Below are 21,383 nucleotides of genomic sequence, written 5' to 3'. Positions count from 1 at the left end.
TGTGTTATCCTTGTTTTTGTATGTTCTCAAAATATCGATCTATGGTAATATTTGAAAATAAAATTGATGTTATAAATACTACAAACGTATGTGGTTTCTTAGAGTTTCGATTGAACGGCAGAGCTATCTTAAGCAGTTCGTTAAAAATATAATTCTCTCAGTTTTTACAATTTTCCGATTCAGTTGCTTCGTAATGATTGTATAACATCGATCTATTGAAATATGTGGGAGAAATTATTCCTTTACAATTGACAAGTAAAACGTCTATCCATGAACGTATATAGAAAGCATTGAGTCTTTACAATTGAGAATTAACACGGCAACCTATGGAAATCTGTGAAAGAAATTATTTCTTTACAGCTGTGAAACAGTGCTACCTTCTTAAGCAGGTTTCCCAATCGCTGTCATAACAACCAACATTATACTTGATGTCTATTGAGTAACGATCGTTGCCTTGATCCGGGCATAAACCTCGCGATTCATCATGCATGCAAACCCGCGAAACAAACAGAGTGGAAATAGGGCCCGGGATATGTCACGCCATTATACCTCGATCTTATTGATTTTTATTATGCAACCGGGTGTGCGAGAATAATCTTTATTTTTCCGTGCCGGCACGGGAAACAGACAATCGTACGTCCGCGTGGCTGGCGAGTCTCATTGGAAACTGAAACTCGATCACGTGTCGCATTGTATCCGTCGCAAGGCCATTCCCTTTGGGAACTGAATTTTTGTTTGAAAAGGTACTCACTCTGAGGGTCTCCAGTTGGGAGCGCACATATTCAGCACGGCTGGCAATGTCGGGAATCGCCACAGGAAACGAACCCATGTACTGCAACAAGAAGAATGTTGGTTTAGCGTGGTGTTTGTATGAATCTTGCAAAGCAATGAATTCATAATATGGTCTCAATTCCGATCTGACAACGCTGCTACAGGTGTGTTTCGCGATTTTTATGCAATTCTTTAGGAAAGCCAGTATTATTAGGAAGAAGTTCGTGCAACGGATTGAGGTCTGATTTCAATTAGTATTTCACTAGTTTAATGAATAAAATTGGTATTAGCAGCAGGTTATGTTTATGTCGTTGAGGTACCAAATAATATAAAATAATTATACAAAAGTGTTCTCTGTGTTTAAATTTTGATGTAAGAACTCCGATGAACTTTTTCCAGTACCTAATTAATTAGGTATTAGTAATTGTTGTAGTTTGACTACTTAGCGAATAAATTTAACTATTACAAAATCATTTTTAGGTTATGTAGAGTTAAGTAGAAGTAAAAATTTGAATCTCAGAAGATTGATTATTCTACGCTGGGTGAAAAAGAATTCGTTTACTCAGAAATTTATTTTATTCATTGTCTCATGATACAAATGGAATACTTGTACAACCTAGTATTGCGTACAATTAAATGATAATATTATTTAAAATATAAATAAGCTATCAGACGTTACACAGATATTATATTTACGATTTTAATAAATAAAATGAAACCAGTATAAATAGCAATTAATAATATATATATATACTATAATACACATATACATAATATACATAGAACATAAAGTTTTTTTGGAAAAGAAAAATAATAACTAAGTAGAAGCAATCATATTATACGAAATTAACGGCCATCCAAAAGACAGATTCCTTTTACTTCTGTCAAATATTTCACCATACTTGATAAGGGTTGAATACAGGAAAAATGCGAAGGCATCCCTCTTCTTTGGTCAAGTACGTCGTCCGATGATTGTATGGCCGATAAAAATAGGGACCCTCCTTAGTACGACAATAAATAAAGGCACCCAGGAGGAGGCAGATTCCATGGACGTAATAAATAGCGGTACCTAATGCAATTATTTGCCCGTGGCCTGCTCCTGATAATGTATGCGTCGTTTTCATTACAGTCGTATTCCATGTTACTAAATTAGTAACAGAGATTTTCTGTACATCGCATAAGAACTGATTTCTTCCCACTTCTTTACAGTTTCACCACATACAGACTCAATCGAGATATCTAGTTCCAATCTAATCTAGATCCAATTAACGAAAATTTCTGATTCTAGTTACTTTATTTAAATCTGAACATTTGATTAACATATTAGAAATATTCACTACATAATATTTCCATTCAATTTTGTTCAGAGCTTCATGCTGTATATCATACTCTGAAAATAATTAAATTAATAATTTTACCAGGAATATCCGAATGATCGATCGAAATATAATTTCATAGAAACTGCGTATGAAACTCCGTTCCAAAGAACGGAATGCACGAGATGGATGAATTATGATAAGCGAAACGTGGCTCCCCGTTATTGAAATACTAAATATACTGGAGAACCGTGGAAGGAAAAAAAATAAGAGTATTGAGAACGGAATCGGCGGATTTAATTGCGATGCGCGCGGCACATATAATTTGTGCTTTCATTCCGATTTCCATGTCTGAAAATCTTTTCTACGGGCAGAATTTCGATTCAGATACTCGTGCCACAAAATAATCCTCGCTTTAATCCCCCCGGATGATTCTCATTGTTGTTTCATCGAAATTCTCTCTGCGAGGATCTCCTCCCGGAATCACAGGGATTTTCCAGAAATATTATACCTCCGTACGCACGCCGGAAACAATCTCTCAAAACTCTTTGTAATGCCGAACGGTCCGATCGCAAACATGTAGTAATGGTAATAATAATGATGATCCCTTCGCATGATGCATAACGCATCGCGATTCACCAAAAATGCATTTCGCTGCATTTGTACGTAACACGTGCTCTAACAGATTCTGGATTTTGATAGAATACAATGCATCAAAGAAATCTTCCCGAATACTTGTTCAGATTAAATTATGAATACATTTCCATATTTTTAATAACAAGCAAACTTTATATTTTTATACTTTTCCACACATATAATTATAGTTTCAGGAATGATACTTGTTGTAAAGTAATTACTCGTTAAGTTGAATATCTATTAAATTAATCCCCAATTGTTATCGAATAGTAGAGAATACTTTCATTTTAATAAAATTCAACAGAAACATAGAACAACCGCTAGAAATGTATTTAATAATTTATATAAATGAAGTTCGGTATTCAGAGGTACAATTTAATATACGTAGGCACCGATAGTTGCCGGTTGAAAGGAGCTGTCATAAATAATCCAACCGGTTGCTGTAAATCCCGCAGTCACGGTAACAGTTTTAGCGGCGTGCAACAAGGTCAATTAATCAGCGTTACTATCATAAAGGTTCTCACGAAAAATGCGGGCGCATGACGAAAGAGTCGGTTACCCTTCTGTAATTATCGCAAGTTTCCACGAGCATTGATCGATCGAGGTTGTTACAATGTATCGTACCGCGGCCCGCGAAATGGATCAATCGATCCCTCGCGGTCACCGATTTATTCGAATTAATTTCCCGTTATACATATATCTTCAAACAATCGACGCGGTACTTCGTAATGCAATAAGATAGCGAAATGTCAAGGTGCTTATCAATTCTCGATCTTTCCCATTTAAACGCGTGAGCATTGCAAACGCATTATCGCGTCGGCAACAGATACGTTCGTGAAGCTTGTAATTTCAGTAATCACGTCCTAGATCGTTCTCAACCTGCGCATTTGCATCGCGCGAAACTCAGCGAAAAATAAACGATGAAATTTCTTAAGTACCATTGCGCAGGTAATCAACTCCGACGATTTACATTATCATCTTATTGTATCCGATCGCCGTGTCTTCTGCGGTTAAAAGGCAAGTAGAAACGGCGAGTTACGAACAGGCGGGTTAGCCAAGTTCTGTAAATTGCGACGCGTCAAAATGAAATTTTCTCGGGGACAGAGCCGCAAATGAGGAAAGTTCATTCTACATTTTCGACATAGTTTTGAACGCGAATACATAGTCTCTTCTTTTTTTCGGACATTACGTTTACGTGCGTCTGCACGCGAGGTTTTTTAATTGGGTAAAAGTAATTTGAATTTGCATTTACACCATGCAACTATGTGAAACTAATTTCAACTTTACATACACGAACTTCTTTTAATGCTGATTTTTATATTTATGTATAAATCTAGCTTATCTTATTTATATACAAATTTATCTTATTTTGTGTATTTATGTATAAATTCACAGCGATTATGTGTTTAAATATCTATTGTAATTCTATTTTAATATAACTATATAGATTAATGTGTATTATTATGACTGAGTTAAATTTACAGTGCCTAATATGTTTTATACGAAAAGAGTATAATATATAATATCGCGTATAATCAAAAGTCTAACTTTTAAATGGGCCCTGCGATTAATGAACTCCAGTTTGATCGATTGCATTCAATTTTTCGGTGAAATACTCGAAAGCCTACCTGCACGCCATTGAATATTTTCAGAGTGGCCTCCGGCATTTTGATGATTATTTCCTCGTTCTCTTCTTCCTCCTTTCCACCCATGGATATTTCAATTACACGTGGTTACTCGTTTTTTTACATCGTATATTTCGTTAGTATCTTTGTTCCTCGTTCGTCAACTGTCAACCCGCTGTCAGAGATGTACCATCCGAAGTAATCACCTTTCACCCGATATCCCATCGTTCCATTCATTCAACTCATTCGTGGAACAGTATGAAATACTTTAATTATTGAATATTCACCACCAATTTTTTCCTGACGCACGTCCCTTCACAAAATCACACGGAATCGAACAATTTAAGTATAAACAAATCACGCAAAATCAGTGAAAAGAAAACGATGTATCATACGATTCAACTTCTTTTAAGAAATTTTAATTTTCTTCATTTTTAAAGAATTCACTATCGATTCACATTTAATGCACACGAATATCATTTCCGCGCGTAACGTAAGTGTAACACGTACGAATTCGTGATTTCACGAAAATTCCTTCACTGTGTTGTCGCGAAATGTATCACCAACTGTGGTTTGCGCTAGGAAACTAGGAAATCATCGATCGATCGAATGAAGAATAATTCATGAAAGGAACGATGTCGTTTCTCTTTTCCTGTTCCTTTTCGGTAAATGCAGGAAAGATACGCAGTCCGAGAGAAGGACGGAAGGAAAGAGAGGGAAGAAGAGAGAAAGAGCGATTTCCACTTTCACCGGTCACTTCAGCACAGGTATTCGCTCTACTCAGCGAAATAATAATGGAGTTTATTTCACCGGTGTCTGTGCACGACGATCACTAATCACTGTCACTCTCGTCTAAACATGTTCAACGAACGTTCGGCTCGGCACTAGATTCCCGGCGCAAATCTACGCGATCGCTCGCGTGTCATTAATCCCGCTGACCACGAAAACTAGTTTCGCGAAACGCGTCGGAGCATTTCGCAATTGGAGTTGAAGGTAGCGGGACTGTAAGGGCAACGAGAAGGTGCCGCGACGAATGACCTCGCGCTCTTTTAAAGATTTTTGTCGAATTTTATGTCCCCGGTATTCGATATGTTTCATACTCGCAGCTCTTAATAGAACCTGAGTTAAATGGAACCCGGATTAACGCAAATATTCACCGTCGAATCTATTAATCACCGGCAATGGTCTCGCAGTTACATTCAACATAACATTTCCAGTTGTGTGCTCTCCGCGGGTGTAATAAAGATTTCTGAAATTTTATGCGATCATTAGGTCTGTTAAGTATCGTAAAGATTAATAGAATTTCGAAAGAATACCATGGATAATCGAACACCTGCGTTCACCTTTTCAACTCGTCAAATTGAACACTTCATATTGCAACTAACGTAAAACCGATTCTACTCTAAAAACAAACAAACATTATATACTGACATCTTCCCGAAATCCTTCCATTGAGCAATGAATTATACATTTCACTTGAAATGTCATTACTGCAAAATAGTATTTGAAGATCGTAGCTCGACGGAAAATGAAGGAATTCCTCTCAACAAGAATGTCGAGAGAATCAATAGAAACGGTATTGAAATTACGCTTACTTCCACGGTTGCAAATGATATTGAGAAGGAAGTGAAAGCGACCCCCAGTGAAGCGGTACACTTTTGCCAACGTCGAAGGTGGCGAGGTCGGGTGTAATGAATCACGTTCGAAAATGTTCCGACACGCTCCAGATTATTCGCGGTAGGTGTTGTAATCGGGCAAAAGTACGCGTGTTTCCATCGACGCGCGCCGCGGTGCGTTTCGTTACGGTATCGCAGGTGAAATTGCATCCCCGTGGCACGCGTGTACTTTGTTGCGCTCGCGGAACTCGGTCGCGTAACGCGAACCGTTGACATTTCCATGCTCCGGGCCCGGAGAGTCGTGACGGAGAGAATCCCGACGACGCGGGGACGTTGTGCAAAACGTGAACAGCATTTAGGCTGACCTGGATACATTGTGCAACGAGGGATTCGTCGAGGGCATCAACGAGGCCGCGGCGTTTCGTTCCTTCTCCTTTTTTTCTCTTTATCTTTTTCTCTCTTTCTCAGGCATTGACGGTGTAACATCTGCTCCGTGTTTACTTCGAATTTCTCGGGAGCACGCGTTCCATAAGTCCGGGTTACCTTAATAGACAGCGATCCCCGCTGGATCTTGCATTTTGCGCCGCGCGCATTCAGTGTTTTTATCTTTACTTTTTTGGAACGAATGAAACTTTTTTGTTTCCCGTGGATTTGTTTTACTGCGAACGATGCAGTTCACTATCTGTTCCTTTCTTTTTTTTTGCCGTTTGTTTTACTGCCAGCAATGTGGATGTTTCGCTAATTGGTTGTAAATGTTTGTGCAAATTCGCGTCGTAATGTGATCATTTAAAATGGAATGCGATAGAAATTTATAATAGAATATTATTTGACGTGTTTAGATTGAGTATTGATAAAGATTCTGCGATAGAAATGGTTTTTTGAGGCGTTCTCATTTTAGTGCATCTTCATAGTGTACATACGATACGTGCATAGATAGTTGTAATTTGATTATCATTGTCATTGTAGTATCAACTTAGAGTAGCTGAATGGACATAATTCTATTGTATCTAATATTTGGCTTCGTAATCCGAAAAAAGAGGAACGGAACGAAAATTTCAAGCAGAGTTTCGTAATTAAAATGGAATTGATTATTTTTAAGTGATTTACGATAGAAATATTCCTGTGTTAAATTAACCTTATTTCTTGTTGTTTCGTAAACATTCATTGGAGCGCAAAGATTATTTGACTGACGCTCGACGCTGGTGATCATTGTTAAATAAAACGTTTATTAACGAAGAGTAACGGTTATCGCCGTGCACGGTACGAATAAGCACTGAGGGGTGCTCAGTGTTCGAGCAAATGATAATTTTTAATATGAAAGTCAAATCGTATCACACGCAAGTATTCCCCGGGAATGGTTTTAATTAATCGACACTCGTACAATCACGGACATTTGCCCAGTTTAATTAATTGTCATTCATCTAATTATGTATGTGCGTTCCGCGCGTTTCATTGGATTATGGCAAGCGCTTTAATTACGAGGAGCGTCCGCCTCGAACCTGATCTCTCGTAGTATTAATAATAGCCGGGCAAACCTATTTTAAATTTCTCACGGGGATGCAATTTCAATTGTTTGACAAAATCATTTATTCTTAATGTAACACGCATTACGGCTCGTTTTCAGTGGACCAGTTATTCTCGCCGCTTCCGGGCAAAAGTGTGGTTTAATTCCAAATCGTACAATGGGGACTTCGGCACTCGAATACCGAGGCTGTTTGAACATTTGTTTTTAATTCGGCGAGGAATATTCTCATAGGATCCCCATTTCCTCGTGAAATTAGTTTCATTATGCTTCATAGAAATATGGAATTTTTTTAAATTGCTTGCCACCTTTCATTTTATAGCTTATGAGATCAATTTAACAAATAGTTGTAACATTAAAATATTATTTCAATCGATATATTATACTCGTAAACACGTATTTTTCTATCGATAATTTAGTGTTATGTACAATGCATATTTAAATTATTCTGTAGATTAAATTTTTCATATCGGCAATGTATTTGTTTATGGTTTGATGCAATTATCAAAGACATCTAAGCAATGTGGTATTTTAATTCGAGGAATACATTTAACAGCTAACCAGACGTCATTGTACATTTATCGATCTACCGAACGAAAATGATGGTTACTCGGATTTCGAAGTGTTTCGCGATTTTGCAGTCTGATTCCGAGGTCAGTTTCACTTTCGAGGCGACGAGACCATGGACGGAAGAAAGACGGCGTCTCACATGCAAACGATGCATTTGCATCCCATTGAGCAAACACTCCACCGGCGAATTATGATGCAGGTAATCTGACATTTTAGGACCCCGATCGAAAGTGATAGGTGTCCTATTACCATCGAATATTACAACTTTGTTTGAAACGTTACGCGCATTTCCAATTTTTCTGAAATACTTAATCGTTCCAATATTATAGTATTTATTATAAAAAAAAAAGAAATTTTAGCGTAATTCGCAACTTATTTCTCTTATTACAAACTTCCTTCGAAGCTTTCGATCATAATATTTTCATTTTACTTCGCAAGTTTGCTTTACATTTCGTCATTCTAAACGAAGTAACTCTGCAGTTTAATTATCTAACATGGATTAATTACAAACACAACGTTCCACCGAGAGGACTCAATTACCCGCTAATCAAGGAATTCTGTCAGTATTGCGCGCGGTGCCCGACGAAACAATTTAAATTGTTAACCCTGTGACACACGTAATAACATGCTTCATCACTCTCAAACCAAATAAAGAAGTCCACGTTCGATCAGGTTGCGCGTACACTTACTCACGTCGGCCGCCATTAATCAAGATCATCCCGTCCTTTCATTAAGTATACGGGAACGTCATTTGATTGTCTACTCATGCAAATACAGAGCCACGCGAGCATCGTCGTGAAAAGCAGCCCTGTCTTGGCCGCTCATTAATATACTTATAATCGAATTTTCGTACAATAACCAACGAAAAAATTTAACTAACTCCCATATCTTTCACTCAGAAGATTTCTAAACATATTACCCCCTACCAAATTTATCATCTTCACAATACTCCCGTCCACAAGAAATACCCACAACAAGTACACGGGACAATTCTTTCCGAAAACAGCGATCAAAACGAAACCATCCAACTCTAATTCATCAAATAACCATACAGATCCATCCATCAGAAAAAATCGCACAGCAAAGTTCACAAAAATGTCTCGAACGGAACACACTGATAGATTCAAGCTGTGATGCAAGCGTGTTGACCACGTGACCCAACCGAAGAACCCCGGAATGCATCTACGTACGTACTCGTCACTGCGTGTGAAGGAACCAAGGAAAGAAACGGGATGCGTATCGAACGAGATTCCGTGTGAACTGGATGCATCCGGAAAATCGCGTTCGCGCATCGGGGAACGCGTTCGCGCATCGCGGAAATACGGGCGTTCACGAGGGGACCGGTGAACGCGTCGCGTCGCGTTCCCCGAGGAACCCACGTTATCTCGCGATGGAGCACGCGTGTGCATGCACTCGTCTGGTGTGCGGTAAGTGCTGCAGCGTGTGTAATAAGACACTGCGAGGCGAACCTAACCGGCGCTCTCGCAGAGGGCCGAGTACTATGGGGACAGAGTCGAGGGGTCCGCGCACGGAGACTCCGCGCGTTCCGCGTGCGTCCCCAGACAACCGCTAGCTCTGTCTCTCTCCTGCTCGCTCTGTCTCCTTCCCACTTTCTCGCTCGCGTCACACGCATACAGCAAGGTCGTCCCCGTCGGGCCCACTCGCGACTCCCACCACGCGTCCCCTCAATCATCCTACTTTCCTGACCGCTCGGGCCCTTTTACTCCCACCTCTGTCACCGGCGAGCGCGTTCGATACCCGCTGAAATACGAAAAGCTTCTCAATGAAGAGGGATCCGTCTACGCCCGTTCGTTTCGACGAAAATGAAGACGTCGACGTATCTTGATCACGACTTGAGGAATACTTTCGCAGCTGCGTTGGATGCCATCGTTTATGAATGTTTTATGGGTGGATTTTTGTTTCGTTTGGTTTTGATAATGTATTGATTGGCTTTGGTTGAGCTGATTTGTGGATGGTCTGGGTTGTTGAAGATTGAGATTTCGTTTAATGTTGTTGTGTATCTGGTTTCGTTTGTTTGGGGTTCCAGGAGAATGCCGAGGCAAAGGTTTTGTTTTAGTAAAAGGAGAAAGGGTGGCGAGCTTTATCGATTCACTGATTATAAGATGTTAGGTACTTGTGATTGGTAGAAGATTCGTTTTTAGTTTAGTTAGGATATTATTTCTTATAAAATGTGTCGTAAATAAATTGTCATATAAATGGATTGAATGAATTAAGTAAAAATATTGGTAAATAATTTCGCCTCATTTAGAAGCTTAGTTTCTCTAAAATGAACTCGTATAAAAATTATTTATCATTGCATTGTGATGATTAATAGAAGCGTATTAATTCATCGGAACATTGGTTAAAGTACATCGAGTTATAGCAATTTTATGTTAAATCTCAACAACGTGGCTGGACATTAATCGTACAACGGTAGTCCGAAGGAAAATGTAGTAAAAATTAAAAATTGCCTCCGCTTGAACAATAGGAAAAGGCAATAAGAGAAAAAGAACATTTGCGTAACTGAAATAGTGGAACGGTTCGAGACCAGCCTTTATTCTCAATGATGCTCATCGAGGAGTGTCAAATTACGCGGACATTGTACAAGAACAATGTGCCTTCCGTATGTCGGGAATTACTGGAATAATGGTCGAATACTTCTCAGCAAGAATATAAACGCAACAATAGTGGAAATGATGATAAACGTTCGGCAAATTGGCTCAGTAGATTACCATCAGAATGTGACGTTCCTCGTTGAAACATATTTTCATTGTCAATAACGGTTTCGTACCGATACATTTTAAGTATACGAACAAAAATTCTCCGTTACGAAATATTTTCATACTGCACAATCCTACTTAGCACCTGCAATCATTGGAAAACGAAAAATATTTGTTCACTTTACCTCTCGATCGAGAGATATTGCTCTAATACTCGAAACTATAGAAATGTCATAACATAAAACGTTGAAGCTATTAATCATGCAATAATTTGGAGAAGAAAGTAATCAAGTTCAAGTCATAAATTAGATTTTAGAACTATACCCATTTATCGTAGAAACATATTAAATCCTAACAATAATATTCAGTTCTGTCTGAACACAGGAATATTGTTAATTCTTTGAAGAATACATACATCACTGTGGCCCAAAGATTCTCGAATAAAAATAATTTATTCAATAATCATAAAGATCTATTTAAAATGTACACGCGCTGTGACATCCGTTAATGAGGGATTTTCGCTTCTAGATCTGGTGACTCAAAAGAAACTAGACGGACGCATACACCGGACCCCGTAAAATTAGTTTATTGGAAGCATCTCGAGTCGTCTGAATAGCGCAGAAAGAAATTAATTGGTCTTCGGTCTCGAGTGCTCAAGCACGTCCGAGGAATGCAGTTTGGAGCTACGACGCGGAATGTGGAAAGGAACGTCGGCAACACGGATTATTTTTAACTGTGCTTTATCTGCGATTACGATGGAGATTAAAGATCGATCTGGAACGATAGGGAATTCATATTGAGAAGTTAAGTGGGAACAGGAAGCTTTCTTCGTAGCCCATTTCCTTCATAATCAATTATATATTTTTATTCGATTCATATTTATTACACATATAAATCTAACCATACTGGAGTGATTTTCAAATGCGCACTGTACGCTCAGCTTCGAGAGATATAGTCTTCTTCAATCGAACATTTTTAAGCAACAAGAATGGATCGTTACTTTATAAAAAAGTGTTGAATGTATCAAATAAAAAACAATAAGGAATGATAATTACGCTTATAAAACAGTCCGTACAGTGAGAGGCATGTAAGGGATGTAATTATAATCATAAATGAATAAGTAATTAAAGAAATAAACGTGGTTTACTGAACTATTCGAATAAAAAATACAAAAGCAAATCTGATAACGAATATTTTCGTCTGCTGAAAATATTGCAGTGCATATTATGAATTTCATTCAAATTGTTCAATGTATTATAGAACATAAACTTCATCTTTATATGCTTACTAATATTTATGCGAACATTAATACGATATTCATTAAAATTTTCCTTGCTTTCGCATTTTTCCGTGTTCCACGCCGCTATGCTTAAAGCTTGTTATTAAATTTAAACCTGAACGGTGCTTACGAGGCATTCTATTTACGATAATTGAAAAATTCTGCTTTTTAATGGTTCATATTCTAACAAAGAATTCTAAACGCAGTTACCGTTAGGCAAACGAAAATCGCGAACGAAAGTCGAAGCTCGAACGCCCAGTCGAGAATGAAATTGAATTCTTCAATGTTCGTACGAAAGTTGGGAAAGATCGAATCGCGTAATAGCCGTGGCATGTCCATCGAGCATCTATTCTCATTTAGCAGTCATGTACAGAGAAATCAATTACATTCCCTGCTGCGGCGGTGCGGCAAGATTTACAGTACACGCGTTCTTTGAAGTCGAGAAACGAAGCGTAGATGTTGCGGCGTAAGAATTTTTATGTTCCGAAAAAAGACAGAATCGGTTGCTCGTCGACACACGCGCGCGCGCGCGCACACACACATGCGTTCACACGAACAGAATGAAATATGCTCCATTTTGTAAAAATTTTCGCGTGAATTCGTGAATAAGCATCGCAACTGTCGATTCCCATCGAGAATTTATAAACAATATTTATGGGATGAGTGTAAATTAAACTTAAATACATTGAGTAGCTTTCGCGCACGAACATGTTTTGCAACATTATTGCAAAGTAATGGCACTCCTGAAAAGCTTTTATCACGTAGTCAACCATAATTCATGGTGCAATTGAAAGTAAGCTAAATTTATTTTCAATAACAAGTACAAAATGTATGGTAACATATTAAATACTAAGTTGCAAAATTGATTTCATTTATGTTTGGAAATATAATTTAATGCATAACGTATACATAATGTAATCTATTGGGAGATACCAAATACAAACGTGCAAAATTAATTTCATCTACGTTTGGAAATATAACTGAATGTACAACATATACATAATTTAATGTATTTGGAAATACCAAATACAAGGATTGCAAAATTTAATCAAACAAATAGAATATAATAATTATAATAAATTACAGATAAAATTAGAAATTGTTTCACAAAATTTTAGTGGTGCCAGTTGCTTCCATACATTTACGAAATTACTTTAAACAATTTTATCCGACGAAAATTATGAAATTGTGATTTTGAATAAGAAAAAATCGATATATGTCAAAATCCACGTCGCCAATTAAGGTTTAATAATCTTCAAAAATCATATTTCAACAAATTGAACGATCTCCAATTTTCCAGCGAGCATTTACGTTAAAAAGTATATATGAAATCTACATGCTCGAAGATTGAAGTGTATGCAAAGAGAAAATCAACTTGCATGCAAAGAGAAAAACTTCGACGTTAATCTCCACGGCACGCATGCTGGAACGAGAGATATTTTGAACCCGAAATGTGGACGTAAAGAACTCGATTGGCGGTTCGTCTGCATACACGAAGTGTCTGTCCATGTGTCGAGCATGCTGCGTGGGCGAAGTGCCTTCATGAAGTGCACGAGGAAGTTGAAGTCGAAGTCAAGGTCTTTGGCTTCGGCGCGATAATGTATCAAGAAACGGTGAAACATTTTAATGGCCGCTATAACGCGTCAAACGGTATCGGAGGTATTCAACAAACTTGTTCCTTCAGACACTTTCTTACTGACGGACATTACATCAACTTTGCACAAACTGGTTCGAATTTTTAATATTTTCCAGGGATTTCTTTTTTCATGAAAATAATGTAGATTATTCATAAATAACATAGGATGTTGTTAACTTTGTTGAAATATTTCGAATCATCTAAAATGATTAGTATACAAACTTGTCAGAATGAATTATCGGTAAATAGTTATAATAAATGAAATCAAAGTATTCATACAGGTAATCATGTTAATTGTACAGAGAGTAGTATTGCCAATTGACTAAAATTGTGTGTTTTAAGAAATAATAAGTTTACCAAAGTACAATTCGATATTAATTCTGAAGGTTTTTTTATAGCAATAGACTCAAATTCTACCATCGAGAATTTATGTTTCTATGAATCATAGTCACAGAAATGTCATTCCGTCGCATCTAAATAATTAAATCCTCCTTTCGCCGAGTAACATTTAAGCCTCCACTTAATCTCAAATGGAAACTTGTCCCATGAAATATTATTGAGGCAAAATCTACGTGAATTCTTTGACTGAAGTATTTTGCAATTCTCCAATTTCCAGGCTCAATGTGAATTATAGATTATCCGACGAAGATATAGGGGCAATCGTGAAAAAAGCAGAACGAGACGAAAAAAGAGCATGGGTGGCGTAGAAAATTAGCAATTACGTTAATCCACAGGTTTATTCCCCTTTTGATACCGAAAATCGGAAGATGAAAGTATTTATTTATTTAGATTTCGCGGAAAATAATACTCATTAAAATATAATGAAAATACAAAAAGGAAAAGAGAACAAAAATACAATAATTTTTCATTAACGGACTTAAACTCGAGAAATAAAATAGTAATTACAACACATTATAAATTGGTATGCTAAAAGAAGCGGTTATTTGAAAAGTGCAAAATATTCGAAAAAAATGAAGACTATCGATTTAATGAGAATATAAGAAAACAAAACAGATATACAATAATTTTTCATTAACGGACGTAAACTCGTGGTATAAAGTAGTAATTATAATGCATTATAAATTAGTGTGCTGAGAGAAGCGATTGTTCGAAAGGAGCAAAGTATTTGAAAGAAAGGAGACCTCCGGTGCACCGACCCATTCAACTCGCCGGTCACACACGCGCGGCCCCTTTCGTACAAATGCGTAAACTTGAGCGTAAATTCACGATCATGCGCTCGCGTGCGCGTACTTGATCGTTTCGCTCGGACTATTCGGAAAAAGAAAAAAGGATGGAGCGGAGGAGCCAAGAGACGAAGAAGGGAATCGTACATGAAAATTACATACTCTTTGGGATCTGCACTTAAAAGGCCTCGGACGTATAACCGTGGACAGCTAAAAGCTTAACATACGTCAATGCCAGATCTTCACGATATTTTTTAACTGGTACGCTTCAGTAAAAAATTGTTCTTCGATGCTACTGCCTCTGGATGATCGAAATGCTTCGATTATGTCGAATGTATTAACACGATTTTAAACATTCGAGAGAATCGATCTCTAAATGAAGCTTCATTCTCTGTATTCTTTTCTGAATAATTAAAATTAATTAGAAATTAAATATTCTGTTTGAGATTCCATTTGATCGTGTGTGAGATGATTTATTATATTATATACTTTGTTATGTTTTACTCTAATTTGTTATGTTTATATTAGCAAACTGATCGCTGTCTTGTACAGTAATGTCAACGTGAATATTTCAGTAAAATTCTTTTAAAACATGCAGCTCATTGCAAGATATATTAAGTTGATAACTTAGTAATTGGAAGGAAGAACGGAGATCAATCTTACCTTAGCTGTGACGAATCTCTTCGAGAACGGTTCTGCCATAATAGGTAGACATCACTTCCCATCTGGTCGTCACTGTTTCCAATATTTGTCACAAAACCGATGGCCACGTTAATCACAAACAGATTGCACGTTTCACAGGTTTTAAGAGACACGTTGCATGACACTCTATCATCTCATCGATGTTCCAGGTCAGCACGTTGCTTTCGTCGTTGTTTAAAACATTTTCCACTGTTCATTTCACTGTACATGTGCAGTGAATATATCTCAAAAATTTTTCTTTCACATTTGCACTTCCTTCTCCAAACGATTAGCTGAAGAAAATTCAATTTTTGTCAACTAAATGCTGTTCCTTTGAGAAATCGATTATATTACTGCCACCAGAACTTCATCAATACACTATCTCCAATAAAAAACAAAGAGTTTCCTGTCCTTTAAAAACTGTTCCATTCACTGAAAATTCAAAGTTGAAGAACAATATTTTATTTAAACATATTGATTAGTAGAGAAAATCTTCGCAGCTAACAGTTGGAACAAGTAACGCGAATAAGCTTTGTTATTATTGACGCGATACGTTCAACGAGACCGAAACATTTCTTTCGAATAAAGAATGTGTGACAAGTTATTTAATGTTTAATTTATTCTTCTCCCCGATTTAATTCGACGCCGTCGGACGTTTAATTTGAATAATTCTATGTATAGGTTTTAAACAATTTAAATGCAGATGTAGCGACACGCCGTAATGATTGTTACTTAAAGATCGTCGGTCTACACTAGAGAAGGAAACACCGAGGTATCGGGGGACCGCACAACGAATCGTAAATTCGACGCGACAATAACATTAACCACGTGAAGGCAGACGCGGGGAGGGATTTATTTCCATTCTATTATACCGAGTAATACAAAACACTTTTGAAACAGTGACACGCAACGGACACGTGTTTGCAATTCAAGAATTTCTATGAAATCCGGTACAAACGTATAATCTGATTCAATGTCACGAAATATTTAAAATGGTGAATTCATACTCGAACGTTTCGTATTCGGTAAATAATACGAAAAGTAGTTGAACATTAATATACAAATTTAATTCGATGGTACATTTATATTATCAAATTACAATTAAAGGGAATTAAGGAAACATGATAATTTGAAACATATTGAATGCCATTTTTGGATATTATCATATGTACAAATTTTTATAAATTTTTGTATAATTACATTTATCAAATTGTTAGCTGATTTCATAATATGTATTTATTCTCAATATTTAAATTCTTTGAACGAACAGGATCGTAAGAGAGTTATACTAATCACAACATAGCAAAAATTAGAATTTCCTGTCCCGAATATTGTATATCGAGTAAAATTGCATGCATTTGATAATAAAAAATTTACATCCGAACCTAGTCGATCGCCGTAGCCTCAACAATTTCGAATCGAAAACACTCGAGCGACGCCAGAACGATGGAAAGCGAAGAATACTTTCAAACTCGTTGAATTGTTCGCGGCTCAAGGTCGAGTGTTCATCATCACGTCCGTCTGTACCGAGAAGTCAGTCAACTGTACAGCTATCTCCTTTCTGGGTCAACCGTCGTTAAATCACCGTGACACGTGCGACTGGAATGTCATCCCCGTGAAGAGTTCATTATCAGAGAACATAAAACGATTTCAAATCATCATAATTCCTACCGGAAAAATTCGAGACTTCCACCAGACACTGCAACTTCGCACACTACCGACAAACTCTCGACAAAACAATGAGAAAGAACTCCAAAAAAGAAACAGAGAAGGAGATAGGAAGAGGAAAAGAGAGAGATAAGGAGAAAAAGATAGTGAGGGTGGGAGCGAAAAAGTGAGAGGGAGGTGGGGAACAGAGAGAGAGAGAGAGAAAGAGAGAGAAAGAGAGAAAAAGAGAAAGAGGGAGAGAGAAGAAAAGAAAACGTATATATCGTTGAATCGACACCGATGAAATTTCCAACAGGACAGGTGTCCCTATCACACCATCGACGATTCAATCAATTAGCGTGCGTGAGTGATTTCGTTAACGAGAAAAACAGGTTGTCGTTCGACGTTGTTCAATAATCTTGTTAACAAGCTAGAAATAAGTGAAGCACGGGCGTGCCTAAGACGTTTATGCAAATTAAAGAACCGGGGCCGCCTCGCAGGATAATACGACCGGCTCGACAGGACGCGGGATGAATTGATTGATTTAAAAAACCGGCGAGAAACGTCTCGCGGGGACTTCTCGCGAGCGTTTACGTTCGACATTAATTCGCTCGCTCCTCTTCCTCTCCACAGTACTCTTCGAAAACCTCCTCCCGCGCGTGATCAAAATCACCGAAACCGAACCGCGCGTCGCTGTTCCTGTCGATCCCACATCGCGAGACGCATTATCTTCCCGCAAGCAGAAAAAAGCCTACGACTCTCGCACCGTCGACAATCCCCCGTGTCCCCCGAAAATGAAAACGACCGACGTCTCGATCGAATTCCGATAGCCGGCGACGATTGACGCGCAAAAATCACATCGGTGCACGTAACACGACAGTATCGAAGAAATCCAGAATGCTCGCCGAGGGAACTACGCACCACCTACACACCACTGGCGTTCCGGGCAAGAAAGTCGCCGGGCACGACGATTTCCATCAACTCGACACCAAGCCGGACGTAAGAAGCCACCGTTGGACCGTCGTGTGCTCGCTACCTGATCACTCACGGGACACTGTCGGAGTCACCCGAGAAACGGGGCCGTGGCAGAAAAACTCGTAGCACCAGATCGAATCCCGATGAATCCGATCCCCGGCGCGCGGGTTTCGCCGGATCGGCGCACCGGAACGTTTCGGGCACGAGCCGTACTGGCTGTTCTTCCGCGCGCTCGGTTTATCAGCCACGCGGATCCGGACAAACGGTCGGCGACGGGGTGGACCGATTAAACCGTAATCCGCTAAATCACGTGATAGGGAGGACGACCACGGAGGAGGTCCACGAGCCGAGCAGCACGCGGGGAGGACGCGCGACGAACGACTGGGGCCCGCCGGGTCGTAAGAGGTCCCATTACTGCCGGGGCCCCTGATGATACGGTGGACGGCAATCGCTAATGACCAATGGCACGGATAAGAGGAAAAGACCCGAGAGCGGCCCCGGAGGTTAGGAAGGAGCCCGCGAGATGGAGAAAGACGGACTGAGAGGGAACGGGGCCTAGCGAGCAAGAAACAGCCAGAGGAGCGTGCCCTGGAGAGAGAATGGACGAGGAGAGCCGGGGCCCCCGGACGGAGGAGGTGGAGGCGAGTTCGGCTAAGGCTGGGAGGGCACCTGGGCGACACTACCTCCTCACCTCTTCCAACTTTTCTTTCGCGCACCGTGCTGCCTGGCCGTGCGTGGTTCCTTCTTCTCGTCCCTCTCTTGTTGCAGCGGCTGATGGAAGCGAGGTCTGCGTGTATTCCTGAAAAGCATTCGGAGGTTTGTGAACATCGATTTGTTATTTGTAGTTTTGTTTTCATTTTCTTTAGCCGTGTGATGGTTTTTGGGTTGGTCGAGTGGAATTGATTTGGGATAGGTGACTTTTTTTTAATAATAGGAGGAACGTGTTTGTTTGAATGGTTTTGGAATCATTGTTCTGGAGTTACTAGGTTTTTGCTTGTTTTGCGAATATTTGAATGTTTTTTGTTCATTCCGAATTTTGTACTATTGTTCGCTACTTTTTGAAGCTAGGAAATTTGAGAGTGTTGTAGTTTGTAATTTTCTGGTGAGATGAAATTTCGTTTAAGTGTGGCTTCTAGATTTGTTGCGACGATTGCAATTGGAGCAACGACAGAACGTTTCAATAGCTGTCAACAACCTTCAGAAATTCCTTGGGGAATTTTAATGGATTGGACATGTCTTTCTTCAACACTGCTCAGCAACGTGATGTAGCAGCAATAAATTGCATGGCTTGGAAAAGGTACTGCTATGAAGAACGTAAAAATAATTTGATTGCTGCATTCAACATCGCTCAACGATGTATTAGCACTGCTCGATAATCGATACATGATTCACAAGATGAGAAGAGCGGTTCAGAAAATGGAAATGTAAATGCTATTGGGGTAAGTAAATTTGCCGAAGAGTAATTTGACACTTGGACCACTTTTCTGTGCGCTTCAGCTGGAAAACAGATGGTGTTCCATCCATTCATGGACTCTGTGCATCTTCCTACTTTGCTCACGGTTCAACCTGTGAAAGAATGTTAATAATATATTCATAAAAATACAAATATTCATATAAATTTTTCTATTTTATTGAACACCAAATAAAATATATGAAGTCTTAATATCAAAATTTACATGGTTTTTGCACACATAAATAAAGACTCCACTGTGTCATTGCTCTACTTAATCAGTTATATGTTATCCTTTATTTCCTATGACCATACTCCGTTGGCATATAAACCTTCTCCATTTTAATTAGTTATTAAAAAAATAATCTTACATTAATTCTATGAAGAAATAATTTATTCCAACTTGACGTAGTTCTTGCACAGTACGATAGCAAATATAAACAAACTACAAATCTTAATGCAAATTAAACCTACACGTATTATTTAAATTCCGTGCTCCGGAGATTTCCAAAAACCGTCTGGCAAGTTAAAAAGAACATTAAATCTCCATTCAGAATTTTTCAAATCCCTATTCCCGCAGACTTTATTCAGTAACGCATCTCGCCGCCGTCTACGTAAACGAGCGAACTTCATCGAAGAGTAAGTTCCACCGTCTCTTCCTCGACCAGGAAACTCCTCGATTTTTCCATAAGTGCCTTCCAATTTCCATCGATTTACATAAAGCTCGCGAAATTCCAACGTCCATTGCCTTCGGGACAGAGAAAAATGATTATTCGCCTGTTCCATGGATGTTGATATAACGTTCGGTCGGACTTCACATTCCGCCTCTTCATTGTGGATCAAGCTCGTTCAGTCCACGCCGACCATTAAACATAAGGAGCCGAGAACCACCGCGCATCATTATCTCCGTAAGCGAGCATGTTAATGTGTCGATGATAACCACCGTGCATTCTCGTGTCCTTCATCGCTTACAACGTTGTACATGTTTATCGCGAGCCGAGCTCTCTCACAACGGGTGCGTCCGTGAAGTTCAGCTGATGGACTCGCTCTCTTTCTCTCTTCTTCCCTCTCCCTCACACACACACACACACACACACACACACTTTCCCTCTTTCTTTCTCTTTTCTTTTCTCTCTTCTCGCTGCCCCGCAAATCCTTCGGCGAAACTTTTTCACTTTCTTCTTTTCTTTTTTGTTTGTTCCAGGTTCCCCGCGATTCTGCCACCCCTTTGGTGGCCGCGAATAATCGATCAGTTAGCATTCGCCCCGAGGGCACCGCTAATTAGCAGCTCTTTTAAATAATAGTAATTTAGCTCTCCGTCTCCCTCTTTCCTAACCGCGGCCGTGCATGCCGTTTTCTGCCCGTTGCCAGGATGATGCGTGAGATATTGTGATTTTGATGGCCCCGCCACGGAAATGCAGTACGATAGTTTTATAGTTATGAACGATGAGGGAGAGTTCTGTTTTTTCGCGTTGCCGGATTTTTGTGCATTGGCGACTTGTAAAACGCTTCGGAAAACGGTAAGATACAAAGTTGAACGGGTTCAGTTGGAGTTTAATACGATTTTGAGGTATTCCTTGGGTACGAAAGCTATCATTAGAAGATATCAAGTTTTATTTAATTAAATGTTCGTGATGTTTACCTATAAAAATGGCAATTTTCGTGGGCAGCCACGGAGTATGTATTACAGTTTAACCTTCGTGTTATGTTCGTGTAATTGCAATCGTGAATAGTCTTTTCTCCTTCGTTTATAGT

General features: G+C 39.0%; 1 protein-coding gene across 5 annotated transcripts in view; it reads right to left on the bottom strand.

Annotated features, from left to right (window-relative positions):
- Window positions 1-18,299, bottom strand: part of LOC116427769 (EGFR adapter protein) — a 211,405-nt gene extending 193,106 nt beyond the window's left edge. For 2 of the 5 annotated variants that reach the window (XM_031978506.2, XM_076370975.1), the window contains exons 1-2: window positions 4,352-4,446; window positions 752-832 (exon numbers count right to left, since the gene is read on the bottom strand). In XM_031978506.2, the coding sequence (XP_031834366.1) occupies window positions 752-832; window positions 4,352-4,435 (165 nt within the window). In that variant the 5' untranslated portion in view covers window positions 4,436-4,446. Of the gene's footprint in view, window positions 1-751; window positions 833-4,351; window positions 4,447-15,538; window positions 16,352-18,124 lie in introns of those variants that run through there. The other 3 variants (XM_031978508.2, XM_031978509.2, XM_031978507.2) reach the window with 3 other exon arrangements.
- Window positions 18,300-21,383: the final 3,084 nt, after the last annotated feature.

The sequence above is a fragment of the Nomia melanderi genome, chromosome 9, assembly GCF_051020985.1.
Source record: "Nomia melanderi isolate GNS246 chromosome 9, iyNomMela1, whole genome shotgun sequence".
In the NCBI taxonomy this organism is placed as follows: domain Eukaryota; kingdom Metazoa; phylum Arthropoda; class Insecta; order Hymenoptera; family Halictidae; genus Nomia; species Nomia melanderi.
The sequence above is the reverse complement of the archived record's forward strand: the minus strand, read 5'-3'. Positions and strand labels throughout refer to the sequence as shown.